This window comes from Spea bombifrons, chromosome 1 (assembly GCF_027358695.1).
Source record: "Spea bombifrons isolate aSpeBom1 chromosome 1, aSpeBom1.2.pri, whole genome shotgun sequence".
Taxonomy (NCBI): domain Eukaryota; kingdom Metazoa; phylum Chordata; class Amphibia; order Anura; family Pelobatidae; genus Spea; species Spea bombifrons.
In genome coordinates this window covers 34687745-34701974 of record NC_071087.1, presented here as the reverse complement: position 1 = coordinate 34701974, position 14230 = coordinate 34687745, and the positions used below count along the sequence as shown (strand labels likewise).

Genomic DNA, 14230 nt, shown 5'->3' with positions numbered 1-14230 from the left:
TACAATTTCAAATGCTGACTTGAGCGATACGGTTACAGGGGGCGATACACTCCTGTTCCCTGGAAGGCACTGAACCAACTGAGAACGTAGCGATGTGTATCTGCATGCTTCTCTTAATCTATTCCCATTCTAAAGCATTTATTAAATAAACCCAACCGCACTGTATGCCCATAGGTTTGCTGTTTGTTCAATAGCAGAGGAACTAGCAGTGGAACTCACTTGAATAGAATAACACGACACAGTTTTATTATCATTATTACTACTAATAATAAAATATTTGTTGTTGTTATTATTATTATCTTTATTCCAACAGTTTTTAGAAATCTTTAAAGATGTGGGTATTACAAGGGGTGGATTTGGTACGATTGGCATCCGATCCATATAACTTATTATCCATCACTTTCTATAGTAATACTGTGTTGCTTTATAGCATATTTAATTTTATTGAAGCGTGGTTTGTTCTGAACAAGTTGAAGCTCGCACAGAGCTAAATTCAAATTATTTGTAGATGTTGTAGAGGTCTTGTTATGTAACAAGTCTTGATTTATGAGTTTCATGTGTCAGGATTAAACAATGTTTTGGTTGTTGATGTTCTTAATTCACTTTTTTTTTATTCTTCCTTCATAGGAATAATTTGACTATATTAGACATGATCACCGTGGAAGGTGTTGGCGCTAGAGAAATGTTGCGTGTTGGTGGGAGGCTGCCCGGAATAGGGGGATCCCTAAGATTCAAGGTACCGGAGTCCACGCTAATGGACTGCAGGCAACGTGAGTACTATACCCTGCCAACCTGCATTTAAATAAGTGGCAAAACATACGTGTATATTATATCCGTAAGCATAAGATGAACAGCTCCTTCCAAAAGCCCCTTCAGGACCTTATTGGCATCTTGATCACAGAGAAAATCAGCAAGGAAAGGACTTACGGAGAACCGTGTTTTTTGTATTTGATTACAGAAAACGTTTGCGCCATTAGAGCACCCTATATTCTAACTAATATTTCTGTGATCATTTTAGAAGTTATTTTAACAATGCTTAATTACCAAAAAGGAATCATTATCTGTAGAAGTGCAGTGTGGGGGCCGCTTTAATACAGCCCTGACTTGGCAATTGAGCACCATCCAGTCCTCTGCATAGTCCCGCAGACACATTCTCAATGGGGCAGCAAAAAGGATCTAGTCAGGGAGTGGGGATGATTTCCTTTTAAAAAGTGGGTTCTAAAAGTTTTGATGTAAACCTGTCAGTTAAAATTGTCATCTAACATTTTCCCACAGGGCAATTTTGAAGGAACATTAAAGATTTTGCTCAAAAAAATCAAAGAATATTGTGTTTACAGTATTATTTTACAGCTTTATTGCCAAGCATAGAAAATACAAAATTAGAAAATGTTCAAATTAATGCATGCAAGATATGCTGGTGAAGAAGAAGGCCGCCTTGATCTTGTGACCTTACAGTCTATTAGATGGATTAGAGAGGGAATGTAGTAGCCCACATTGTATTATCCGCTTCACAGTAGAATGAATCTTTGGGGCAAGCACATTTTGTTTAACCCCTTAATGACAAAGCCCGTAGATGTACGGGCTCAAAATGCATTGTTTTCAATGGGTTTAGGGACCGCCCATTGTCCTTAAGGGGTTAACATGTATTTTCAGTTAAGTAACGTGGAGATCATACTGTATACTAGAATGCTGTTGTAACGATGGTACTAGAATGCGGTTGTAACGATGGTGCCCTCTCTGTTTTGCTACAGAACTGAAAGAAAGCAAACAAGTGTTGTCAATAACAAAAGTCTTCAAAGTGGAAAATATTGGCTCTCTGCCTATAACCGTTCTATCCATGAAGATAAATGGATACAACTGCCAAGGGTTTGGCTTCGAGGTTTTAGATTGCAACACATTCTCTCTCGGCCAAAATAGTTCCCGTGAATTGAGTATTGTGTAAGTAGCCTGGCTTGTTGACCTATACCGCGTAAATCTGATACAGAGCTTAATGTTAATGTTTACCTCTGAATGTTGATTTGTGTGATATTTAATCCTTTCGACACTCTGAAAGTCTTTCAATATTTACACTTAATATTCTTACCTGGATAAAGCATCAAACGCTATGCGGTGCAGAACGTTGGGGTAATATCAGCACAGATCTCTGTTCCCTCACACCTTGTGGGAGTCCTTCTTGCCCCCTTCATGGTTCCCAAATAGATCTAAACAGTTGCGTCATGGAAATGTTCAGTAATTGAATATCTGAGCATCATGTGGGGTTTCCTTCACCACATTCTATACAGATTGAATTGCATCCAAGCCTTTCCGGTCAGCGCCCTCGTTCAATGGTAGGCATATCTGTTATTGAACACGGCTCCTTCTGTCATGGATAGCATCATCCTTTTATCCCAGAAATCTCTAGTCTCACATACTGTATGCTGGTACAACGGATGACACTTTTTGTCACTTATCGCAGCACCTTACTAACTTTGTGTTCTGTCACTAAACATATTTGTAGGTAACTGATTCACATTTTTATAGGTGTAAACTGACCCCATAATCAGCTATTTTGATGTAATGGATTTTCACTCCACTGTACAAATTACAGATATCTCCTACAGAGGGCGCTCTTTCACTTTTCCAGTATGGTTTGCATAGGGAAAGCACAACTTGTGCGCTGCAGTGTTAAAAGCTATTTTTAGGTCTTAACTTTCTTTTTATTGTTATTTTACAGAAGTTGTTTTAATTAGTTAAGTATAGGATTGAAGAGAGATTTGGCTATGTACAGAATGTTTCACTTAATTAAAATAACTGTAAAACTAAAAAGTGTGCAGTTAAAAGCAAACCATTTGCCATAAAATATTGGGTGTACTTGACAGACTTGATTTAGACCAAAAGCTGTAGACAAAAGGGCATAAATCACATGTGTATAATATGTATCAATACTTTGAGTTCCCTAAAATAGGGGGAAATGTATAATATGTAATATTTTAAGCTTTTTCTATGAGGTATCATGCTAGCGTATGTTTCCTCGGCTGCATAGGTTCATTCCGGACTTCACGTCGTCGTGGGTAATCCGTGAGTTGACCCTCGTGACTGCATCCAGTCTGGAGTTCCGCTTTACTCTCAATGTTACCCTTCCCCATCACCTGTTACCCCTGTGCGCGGATGGCGTGCCGGGACCAAGCTGGGAAGAGTCATTTTGGAGACTAACTGTGGTTTTTGTAAGGTAAGGGTTAAAGTCAGAGTGGCTGTTTGTGCTTTTTTTTGATTATAATATGTTTATAATATTTTAAAGTTAACACTAGTATGTAAATGTAATTAATTTTAATCGATTGTTTTCTGTCGCCAGTTTTTCTCTCCTTAGTGTAGTTTTAATAGCCTTCCAGCAAGCACAGTATATTTTGACTGAATTTCTAAAGCTGAGACATCGAAGCGGCGGCGTCAGTTCTAACTGTCAGCAAAATCCCAGCACGGTGGATACAATCTCATCGGAATCCTACAGGTATATTATTTATTTGATAGTCCGTCGCCATATATTATTTTCTCCTCACGCTGCGGATCGTTATTAAGAGGATTTGTTTCTTCTATCGGAGCTCTGAAAGTTTCCCTGCAAAGGGATTTCTTTAATAGCAAATAAGATTAACGTAAAGCCTCAAGATAAATGAGTTTCACCTTAAAAGTGGGGCCGTAAACTTTGCAGATGGTTCAGTGTTGCAGTGGTGAGCGCTGTATCCATAGTGTCTTCCGTATTATATTTGTCAATTTGCACATTTGAGATAAATTATAACTAAATTCATTGCTCAAAAACAATATTTTCAGCTCTCTGCCATAGACCAAGTTCATAACCAGGGGGGCTTTTCCATCTTTCCTCATAGTTTTTCAGTAGAAACGGTAGAAAGATATCAATGCTTTGTTAATGAATTTTAATACAGAAAGATTGCTGTGATCCAAAAACTGAAGAAGCAGTGGTTTTGTACCGCTACACATTATTTCTTACGTTCTTGCCTTTTAAATTCCATCGATTTACTTGTGCTATGTACTTATGGGTGCGAAACTCCTACAGCATTTCACTTTACAGCACAACCATCTTGATTTGTGAAGCTCCCAATTTGATGATGTTAGGTGCATTTTGAATGATTTGTGGTTTTCTGTGATACAGGAGCAGTTGTAAGAGCTTTTCTGACTCGTGCAGCCCTCCGGATAAAGGGAAAGGAAAAGGCTTCCTTGCTGTTACTGCTCCGCCGAGCAGGAGCCAAAATGCTTCCAAAAGAGGACCCGCTTCCTACAGCCACTCTCAGAAGAAGCACAAGTGTTCTGTGTATTACAGCATTAAGCAGAAATCCAACAGTTCGACGGGCAGCGCGGCCGCGGCATGCGATGCAGGTCAGCAGCATACCTCAGACACGCGGCCACCCTCGCCGAGGGACTCGCCGTGCAGCGAGGCTCCGCGCGAAAATTGGCCAGACTGTAAACCTAGCGATGCTTCAGATACGGGTAACCAAAAGCACTTAACCAGCCCAGCAGCCGCTCTGGGCAAAGAGGAACCTTCACCGCAAAACACACTTCTCCCGCAAAGAACTGCTGGCGAAAGCACTTCCAAGGAGGAGCCCATTAAATGTATGTTTCCAATGGAAACGAGCCTAAAAATCTCAGAGAGCGTATCTGAGCCCAAACAGCAGGACTCCTGCGTGACCGTGTCTAGCAAAGTGCCGGAAAATCACTCGTCAAGGAGTCTGCAGCAGACCGCCTCCAAGAAGATGGAGGGTAAATTACACCAGCTCTTATAGTTACATTTGAGCTACAAATGTACAAAAATGTTTTCAGGGGTACAATGTGACTATACTCTTGGGGACTGTCTGAGGTTTAGTATGTATGTGAAATGAATACACAGAATTTGACAGAACGGATTGGGCCCATCTTATTCATCCATTTTCCTCCCTGTATAGACTCAAAGCTTAGTTAGTCCTTGGCCTTGTCTTAGATCCAGGATAGCCATATACCTATCCCATGCATGCTTATATGCACTATAGCTAGCAACGTGTGTGATTTCTGCCTTTTTATGGGTAAATATGAGGCTGCTGGGCTTTTTGGATGGACCGTTGTGTTCCAGCTTTTCAGAGGATTTAGCAACCGGCAGATTTACTTAAGCTTTGGTCATATTGGATTAATACTTTCCAGCAAAGATCCTTTAATATCCGTGAAGTAATTTCCCTGCAGAGACCAGATATTGGGAACGGTCCCTGGTTGGTATCTATCTTGAGATAGTTATACTGCTTGTGTAATAAAAGATCTGCTGGACACGACATAAATGCGAAAAGGATAGACACAACATCTGTAATAAATTGTATTTCTGAGAGCAGCCATGCTTTATTCCCCACGACAATTTGGGTTAAGGGCCATCTCTGTCCAGGGGAACAGAACAGTGATTATTGGTTGCTACGAGAAAACCATAGTATAGTTTGTGAGATGCTGAGACTGCTTCAAGTTTTAATTATTGCAAATTTTGCTACCTTTAGGAAATGGACGCAGGGTGTCCCTTGGCTTAAACCGTGAAGGCTCTGATACTGCAAAAAAGCATATTGTCAGAGAAGGAACCTCAGAAAGGAGCGTTCAGAGTGTACCCAGAGAAGAGAGAACTTGTGGCAGATCAAATATTTCCCCAGTAAAGGTATTGAAAATAGAACTTTTTTTTTCTTTCCCCCAACTTGGAGTATCTTCAGTTCCTTGAGGAGCAGCGCTAGTCTCTATCAGATTAACCAAGGCATATTATCACTTAAGTGAACCCTTGGTGTCGGTAATGTGCATTTATGTTCAGCTCACCAAGGAAGAGCAAATACAATAACAATCTACACACAGTTATTCTCATGTCGATGAAAAGGACTTGTACTTGAGTGAGCATCGCTAGACTGGAGTTGAGTTAATTTCCATGTGTTATCTGTGTTCTCTGAGGCCAGCAATATAAGTGCTGTGAGCCTGCAAATCCTGGTGCTAGCATACTCAGCACATACAAAATCAATATAGGCTATTCCTGAACACAAGGTTATAACAAAGGTTACGCAAACAAATTTATTGAATATGTTCATACACAACCACACTAAGTTGCTTCTTCATGTGTGAGCATGTTGGGTCCAAGACACACACAGTAGAAGCAGCATGCTGAAATAAACTTTGTCGCACTTGCCAGAGAGCAAAATTGTTTCAAGGGTGCTTTGAGGTTTCTACGCAGGAGGGCATTGGGGGTATTGCTTTGATATTACAGGGAAATAAACGCACATTGTTGCTCCAATTTTCATTAAAAAGTGAAATGCTTTCATAATATTTTTGTTCAATTATTATTTTTTCTTAATTTAGCAAGAAGATTCACTTAGAAAAAAAAGCCCTGTGGAGAAAAGAGATGGAATATTTCCAAATTTAAATTGGAATAAAAATAGAACGCAAGCCAGAAAAAGCAAAAAGAAGAACAGTGTCTTTACCGCAAGGTGGGTCTGTCGCCACTCCCTTTGAAACTATCCAAGTCGGTTTTCAGTTCCTAGTTTATGGGGCGTATCGGATTAAGCCACGGTCAGCCATTTAATCGCTTTAATAGTTTTGGGCATCAGAGTAGTTTTGAGTTTTGCCAATGGAAACATTTTATACTGTCTGTAATTAAATTAATAAGTACTGTGCAGGGCAAGCCTTGTGAACCTAATGTGGAGTTTCCAGTATTCCATAAATACAAATGGATTGGTATAATTCACATTTAAGAAATAGTGTAGTGCACATGTTTTTAGGAAGAAAGCATCTTACTGGCTTACTTCCAACCAAGAGACAGTCTTGCAGAAGTAAGCTAGCTGTGAGAGCTCATGAGCTATGATGGAACAAAGTTTTCAAGCTGAGCAAAACCCTCCCTTGGTGGATATCAGGACCCCCAAGAAATAAGGGGAGACATCATTTTCTCCCCGCTGATAATGATGAATTTTGCTGGTTGTTGGCCTCAAGCCCAGAAAGACTGACTTTTGGGACTGAATCATTCTCAGAGCGACGGGGAGCTTGAGGGAATTGTTCCTTTTTAAATATGCTTAAGATGTTTTCTTTGAATATTTTACTTACATAGAGGAAGTTGGTCTCTCTCCAACTCTCATACAGGAAAACGGAGAAATTTAGCAAATTTATGTTTCTAAGAAGCATCACACAATTAACACCAGGCAAACATTGTGGGATGAGTTGCTGGAGACTGCCAGTCTGATCACACTCGGCCATTCTGTTCGGTTTATTACTTTGAAACAAACACTGTCACTTTTCTACGTGTCTCACATTTATGTTCACGCGATCACAAAGAGGGATATGCTATTTGTTACAGCATTAAGAACTGCACTTACTTTGCCATCCAGCTGGTATTTTTCTTGGTTATTCCAAATCAAGAAATTATGTAAACAGAAATTAAGAGATTACTTATTTTCGATGCTTATATATTTTTAATTTCAGAAAGAAGGTATCCCAGAATATGTTGGTGGTCTACTAAATTTACTGTTGGTTGATATGTGGCTTAGACAAAGTGGCCTGAGTAGCAGCACGCTGTATGTAATGTGTTTGCTTTTTCAGGGGTACGGATCAGTATGAAATGAAAATTAAGTCTCAAGAGCCGGAAAGGCCAGAAGTAAGAATCCAAAACAGGGTGAAAAATTGGAGTTCATTTGCAAATGGAGATGTGTGTAAAGTGGAGCAAAAAAGTGCAAGATTACCAGCCCGTGGGGAAACAGGTACCCGAACACCGTTCTTCTTACAATGATCAATGTTTTAATGTATTAAGCTAGTGTGGAAGTTATACAGTTGTATTTTTCCAGAAGTGGTTAGTTCAGGAATCCAATGGTGGATTCTCATGGTGGAACCCATTTATTTGCAGAATATTTACACACTCTGCTCTTTGTATCCTAGAATGCTACCAGATTCTCAAAAGGAAATGCATGGATAAGTTTTCTTCGGACTCTAGCTCTGACTGTGGTAGCTCCCGTGGTAGCGTGAGAGCCAGCCGTGGCAGCTGGGGAAGCTGGAGTAGCACTAGCAGTTCTGATGGCGATAAGAAGAATGCTCTTCCTAAACAGCACTATTTCCCAACAAGTACGTACAAATTATTGGTACAAAATAAAAAGTATTTAATGAGAAATATATAAATGACTTTGCTGATCAGATGAACCCTAATATTGCCACATTTGCTAGCGAGGGGCGTGCTCAGAAGCTTACACTCTAGGAATGGGGTAAGGAGAAGCATAAGATATGTAGAGAGGTAGTGAGGGGATTGTGTTAGTAGCAGGTATGTTCTAGCTACAAACATGGTAGGCTTCTTTGAAGTAGGTTTTGATATTTTACTTGAATCTTGGAAAGAGTTCCAGAGGTATGGTGAACACTCGCAAGTGGAAAGAGGTGATAAGATAGAAGGAAATCCTTAGCTCATGGGAAGAACGTAAAGATCGAGCAGAGAGTATTTTGTTACCAGGGCAGAAATGTTGCAATAGTCAAGGCGGGAAATCATAAGCGAAAGAAACCAGGTTTTTGTGGCTTCTTGAGTGAGGAGTGGGCACATGCGAAATGTTTTTGAGGTGCAAGCGGCAGGGTCTGTCAAAGGACTGAGTGTGAGGGATGACGGAGATGTTTCAGTTGAAGATATGCTCAAGGCAACTGGTTTTGGTTAGTGGTAGAGATAGTTGTGGTGTTAATGGAGAGAATTCAAGTACTGGGGTGGAGACTGAAGTAGGGATGATAATGTATTCAGTTTTAGATTGATTAAGTTTCAGGTTGTGACATCCATGAACAGAGTAGCACTCAAGCAGTTGGTGATATGGGGCATGAGAGAAGAAGAGAGGTCAGGAGAAGACAAGTAGGTTATCTGCATATAGATGATACTGGAAGCCAAATGGGTTGATGAGTCTTCCAAGAGTTTGAGAGAACAGGTTGATCCTTGGGGGATGCCAACAGAAAGTGGAAGAGGTGAAGGTATCTTGCCAGAGAAGCTGACATACATGAGGAGCACCAGGAGAGAGAGCGAGAGAGAGAGCTGTATCTCGTATACCTATAAAAGAAAGCAAGTCAAGGAATAGGGTGTGATTGACAGTATCAAAAGCAGCGGAGAGATCCAGTGACCTTTTTTTTTTTTTTTTTTGTAAAAGCTGTTTGGGTAAAGTGAAAGGATCTGAAAGCAGCGTGCAAAGCTTCAAAGAGGGAATTAGAGAATTACACAAACATAAAAGTAAAGTAAAATTAAGGGATATGCAAATGTTTTTTATGACAAAGACTTAATTGTCATATTACAAAGTTCAAAAAGATAGAAACCTGTGCAAATTACTGCTCATGTGACACAAGCTTGCAAACATTTCATAATGCTTTGTTTAAACAAACGGTTGTACAAATAGTTTGATGCTAGATTGCTTTCAAGAGGCAATTAGAACTGAACAACTCAATAGGACTCCATAAAAATGAAGCTTGTCCGCATCTATTGACCATATACAAACATATGAGAGGTTTTCATTCTTTATTCTTACTTGCCCCCAATATATTTAATAAATAAAGTAGTGTCATTTTTGAGTGTTTACACTTTCACCTATACTTTATGGGCAAAAATTTGTTAGCCGTGTGGTCCATTTCAATACCATATGTTTACATTACTGCGCATTGTACAAGGTTCAAAAATGTAATTTAGCAACATTGTTCTTAACATGAAGAGCTGGTGACGGTTTATGTGTCATACTTCAAGATCCTCATTTTGTGATCCCACTATGTTTTGCTGAACATGCTTTATATTTTACTTTGCTTTAGGGGACACTATTTCACAGAGTGGCTTTCCTTCCGAGGCCCCAATTGCCCTTAACCTTTCTCACAACATTTGCAATACGAGGTAAGGTCCAGGCACAGAAATGGAAAGCTAAAATGAAACAATCCAATGCAAATTGCATGCAGGTTATGTGAAGTCCATTGCTGGTAATAAATTACAGATCGTACATTTGTTTATTTGGCCCTTCGTTGCTCCTTCTGACCTTTTTCTTTATCGTGACAGCTCTGAAGCAAACCCCATCTCCCGTTACCCAGAGGTCTTATCTCCTTCATTTACGAATGCTTCAGATGCTGAAAAACGCAAAGGTAGGTGTACAGTTTGGGAATCACTTAAGTTATCTAAACACATCTTTATTCATTGCCACTATGTCAGTGTAGCCACGTGTATTGCATCGTCTTCGTGGCTCAGCCACGTGTTTATTTCATGGTTGTGGGATGCAGTCCAATAATAGGAAATAGTGAAAATGTTTTTTGTGCTAGTTAATTTTAATTAACCAACCAACAACTCTGTACTTGCAGGTCTTTACCCTCAAGATGATCTGTGGTCCAGTCAGCCTGTGTGTTTGACAAATGATTTGAACTATAATCTTGAGAGCACCATGACATGTGTTATGCAGGATCCACCTCCTGTCCAGAACAGGTAAGAGTTAAGCTGTAGTGATTTAGAAATGTTGGCAAACCATTTTACTTATAAGTATTCCTTCCTACCGTCTTACTTTGGAGTGATATGTTTGTACATAGGGGTTTTGCTCCCTATTCATGGTTTATTTGCAATGTTGTAAATCTCAAGGAGAAGACATGAAGTCTTCACTCTCACAATCTAACAGTCAGCTTCTGAGGCAAGAAGAGACAGAACCACATGCTTTAGTAATTAATTAACCTCTTTAATAAAATACGGTTGCCAACAGGAAGGATATGCTTTAAACAACCTGAAGCTATTTTAAAATTAAAAAATGTGCGGTCTACGTTATGATGGCTTTGCTTTGGTCTTTGAGATTTTGGAGGGAATATGCTGGTTCCTTTATGGTTTGTTCTTGTGTGATTCATACATTTAGCACAGGAGCTCAAAAGCTACACTGTCAAAGGAAACCTCCAAATAGTTATATTTGTTTACATTAAAGCCTCTATCGGCCATGGTTATAAAAGTGTGTTAACTTAAATGAATAATCTTCTGCTGTGTAAAACATTTTCCCTTCTCCTCCAGTTATGTTAATTGGAACGGCTCGTGTGATGGACAGTTTTCCAGAATGTATGGTTCCCTTGAGTTAAATGACTTCAGCTCTTATCCAGAAGGTAAAATTATTCACGGGATTGGTATAAAATAACTTGAAATAACTAGAGCTGAAAAAGTAACTTTTGACCGGGTTGAAATCAGATTTTTTTTGGTGCTCCCTTGTGCTAACATATGATTGCCGACTAGATGTGGAACTATGCTTCGGCAAACAACGATCTCACAGATTTATGCATATTTTTATAAGGTCTCATAACAGAGAAGTGCAGTTTAGAGAAGCAAAACTATGTTCTTCCTCAAATTGGGAAGCAAGCAGAAGTGTTGCCACACACAGACCTTTTATTAAGATATTTTCAGCTCGACTGAGTAATAAAGATTTCTTTGTTAATTTTCCTGGTGATCAACTATTTTGTAGAGTGAAATTCACTGCATCGCTACCCTACTAGCTTGCTGGACAGTTGACCATTTCATCTTCATATCACTATTCATAACCCCAATGAATTTCACCTCCAAGGAGGGCTAAACTATCCGTGCATATTACAGAACTGAGGCGGTCTCTGTAACATGAGTTGTTTAGTTTAAAAATAATACTTAAAGCGGAAGTCTCGCTGAAAAGAAGAGGAGTCTTAAATACAGCGCAGTATACGGTAATGTGGATTATCATTGAAGGAAAGTAGGGATTTATTTAATTAATAATAATTACAGCGCTGTAGGATATGATCTCTAAATTAGAAGTAAGAAGTAAATAAAGTAAGAAGTCCAGTAGTTTTCCATGGCCAGCTCAGTCCTTCTTTGGGCAAGAACCTCTCTGTTGAAGCCAGGCAGTTATAATGTTCCACTCCCCATAAACTCTCCAGGTAGTGATTATACTATAGCATTTTGTAAATACTTTGATTAGGAAGAGATTACTGAAATCTGAATTAATGGCCAAGTAGATGTCTGTGGCGCTGTTTTAAACCATTTTGCTGCAGACTTAGATAGGTTTGTGCTCTAGCTAGATTTAGCATCATTAGAACCAACCCTAATAGACATTAAATCAGAAAATAGTAGAAGAAAACATGTGCAGAAATTGTAGAATAGTAAAATTCACTTTGTGAGGACGTTATGAAATGCAATACACTAGATGGTCCACTTAAACCATATTCCTACCTTAAGATCGCTTGGTAATCTCACCCCGCTTGTATGTGGACGGCTGCCGGCAGCCTTTACCGGGATGGTCAGTGGGACTGAATCATATGCTGACAAATGTGTGGAAGCCCAGAGCAAAAAAGTAAAAGGGGGAATTCCAGTAAAAGTAAAATAAACAGGCTTGTGACTCAGTGTGTGAACGTGTCTAAAAAAATAAATAAAATAAAGGAAAATTATTTTCCTCAGTTATCTTGGATACAGAACTAAGAAACATTCTGTCATGTCATGTTCTAAATAGCTTTCTGCATCCATGTGCTGCTATTTGAAGCGTAACGTTTATATGCTTTAAAGTTTTTGTGGACTCTTCAACAATTCTGACCTCTTAGTAACTATGCTCTGGCTTTAAAGTTAATGAGCCCTGGGCAACCCTGTATTTGTGGACTCCCCACAGTTTCCAGGAGCATCGCCGATTTTATAGGCATTGCTCCCCCCCCCCGTCCCTACCTCTGCCATAGTTGGGAACAAATATTAGTAGCTGTGTGCCCCTGTAAAATACTGGGTCTCTGGGCAACTACCTGTGTGGCCTTGCCTTAAAAACAGCCCTGAATGAACTGTTTGCTGTTTGTTCATCCTCCAAAGTTTCACATGGTTGCCGTTTAAGTAAACATGTTAATATTATCTTTTTACAGAAAATATGAACTACCACAATGGCTTCCCATGTCCTGAAGCTCAGAATCCAGCTTTCATTGACCACCAGTGTCAATCAACTTGGAGTATGAATGGTCCCTCAGCTCCACCCACTCCCCAGACACCTACAGTGCCTAGCACATGGGAGCCAGCGAGTTATGTCAGCACTTCTGTAAGTCATCGAACATCCTTACAAGCTTATTGTCTGTTTGCAAATCTTTTCTGCATCTTTAATAGTATTTGTTTTCCTTTAAATGCTTGTCTTTTATATTGGCATCACTCATGTATGCTAGAAATAAGAAATGTACAAACTATATTTGCATGGGCAGCTAGGAAAGACATTACTGTTAAACAGAAAATCCGAATGTCAAAGATGATTCAGGAGACCCTATATGTATAAAAATTTCCCTTCTCACCCCTATGGGTGGTATGTGTCTTGCTAAACCTTGGGTCTTCCGGTCTTTATATTCCATACAATTAGGAGCTTACATGTGAGTGCATTTGATGGTTGGTGATTCCAAATATATCCTACTGTCACAAGCTTCCAATTGTAACGAATATACATTTTGTGTGTTAGTTTTTGTGTGGGTTTGTAGGTTGGGCCAATTGCTTTGCATGTGAAGCCATCTATGGTACATTGCATGTGCTAATAATTGTTTTATTTTCCACCAGCCGTACCTCTCCAGCACCAGGAGTTTGTCTCCCATGTCAGGATTGTTTGGATCCATCTGGGCTCCGCAGAATGATGTATTTGATGGGTACTGCCCAGCCAGTGGCTCTCCTCCTCATTCCCAACATGTTGGCAATCACTCTGTGATATGCAAGCAGGAGTACTCTTCCAGATTTAACCCTTTTCATGCTTATATGAACCTGGACATTTGGACAGCGACTGCAAACAGGAGTGCAAGTTTCCCCATTTCCAGGGATTCGGGGTACTGTGGGAACATGTGAACTGAGTTAAATCCAAGACAATGTGAATAATGATGTTGCAGTTTATGATCACTAGAGTGAGCAAGTTGTTGGAGTAGAGTACATGTTGGTGAATATTTTGGCACTTTTTATATGGATAATAAATTTTTCTTTTTTTTATTATTGAATTTAGTTTCTTGGTTTTTATTTACTCTTATATTTACTGTGTGTGTGTGTGTACATGTAGCTAAATATGTCAAAGCCCCTTTAAAACAAAGGGGAGGGTCATATATTTTGGAGACTACTTTTATAGCTCTTAGAACCTTAATGGTTTTTTGGTAATCCGTCATTTTATTTGCTCTGGAAGTTGTGGTAAACTCATTGCAACCATATGGTGAGTTTGAAAAACAAGAGAGTACCTAGTGATCTCTATGAAGTCAGTGTTTTAAGAGACTGTTACTCCAAAACTGTGTGTGAGGAGGTATGCTA

At 39.5% G+C, this 14230-nt stretch overlaps 1 protein-coding gene across 1 annotated transcript in view; it reads left to right on the top strand.

The window, feature by feature from the left end:
• TMEM131L (transmembrane 131 like) overlaps window positions 1–13929 on the top strand; it is a 50853-nt gene extending 36924 nt beyond the window's left edge. Inside the window, exons 21-35 of the mRNA XM_053460441.1 lie at window positions 628–770; window positions 1752–1938; window positions 3023–3208; window positions 3332–3484; window positions 4142–4746; window positions 5499–5650; window positions 6334–6461; window positions 7564–7721; window positions 7897–8079; window positions 9772–9850; window positions 10010–10092; window positions 10306–10426; window positions 10991–11079; window positions 12835–13004; window positions 13505–13929. Of these exons, the coding sequence (XP_053316416.1) occupies window positions 628–770; window positions 1752–1938; window positions 3023–3208; window positions 3332–3484; window positions 4142–4746; window positions 5499–5650; window positions 6334–6461; window positions 7564–7721; window positions 7897–8079; window positions 9772–9850; window positions 10010–10092; window positions 10306–10426; window positions 10991–11079; window positions 12835–13004; window positions 13505–13783 (2716 nt within the window). The 3' untranslated portion in view covers window positions 13784–13929. The remainder of the gene's footprint in view (window positions 1–627; window positions 771–1751; window positions 1939–3022; window positions 3209–3331; window positions 3485–4141; window positions 4747–5498; window positions 5651–6333; window positions 6462–7563; window positions 7722–7896; window positions 8080–9771; window positions 9851–10009; window positions 10093–10305; window positions 10427–10990; window positions 11080–12834; window positions 13005–13504) is intronic.
• Window positions 13930–14230: the final 301 nt, after the last annotated feature.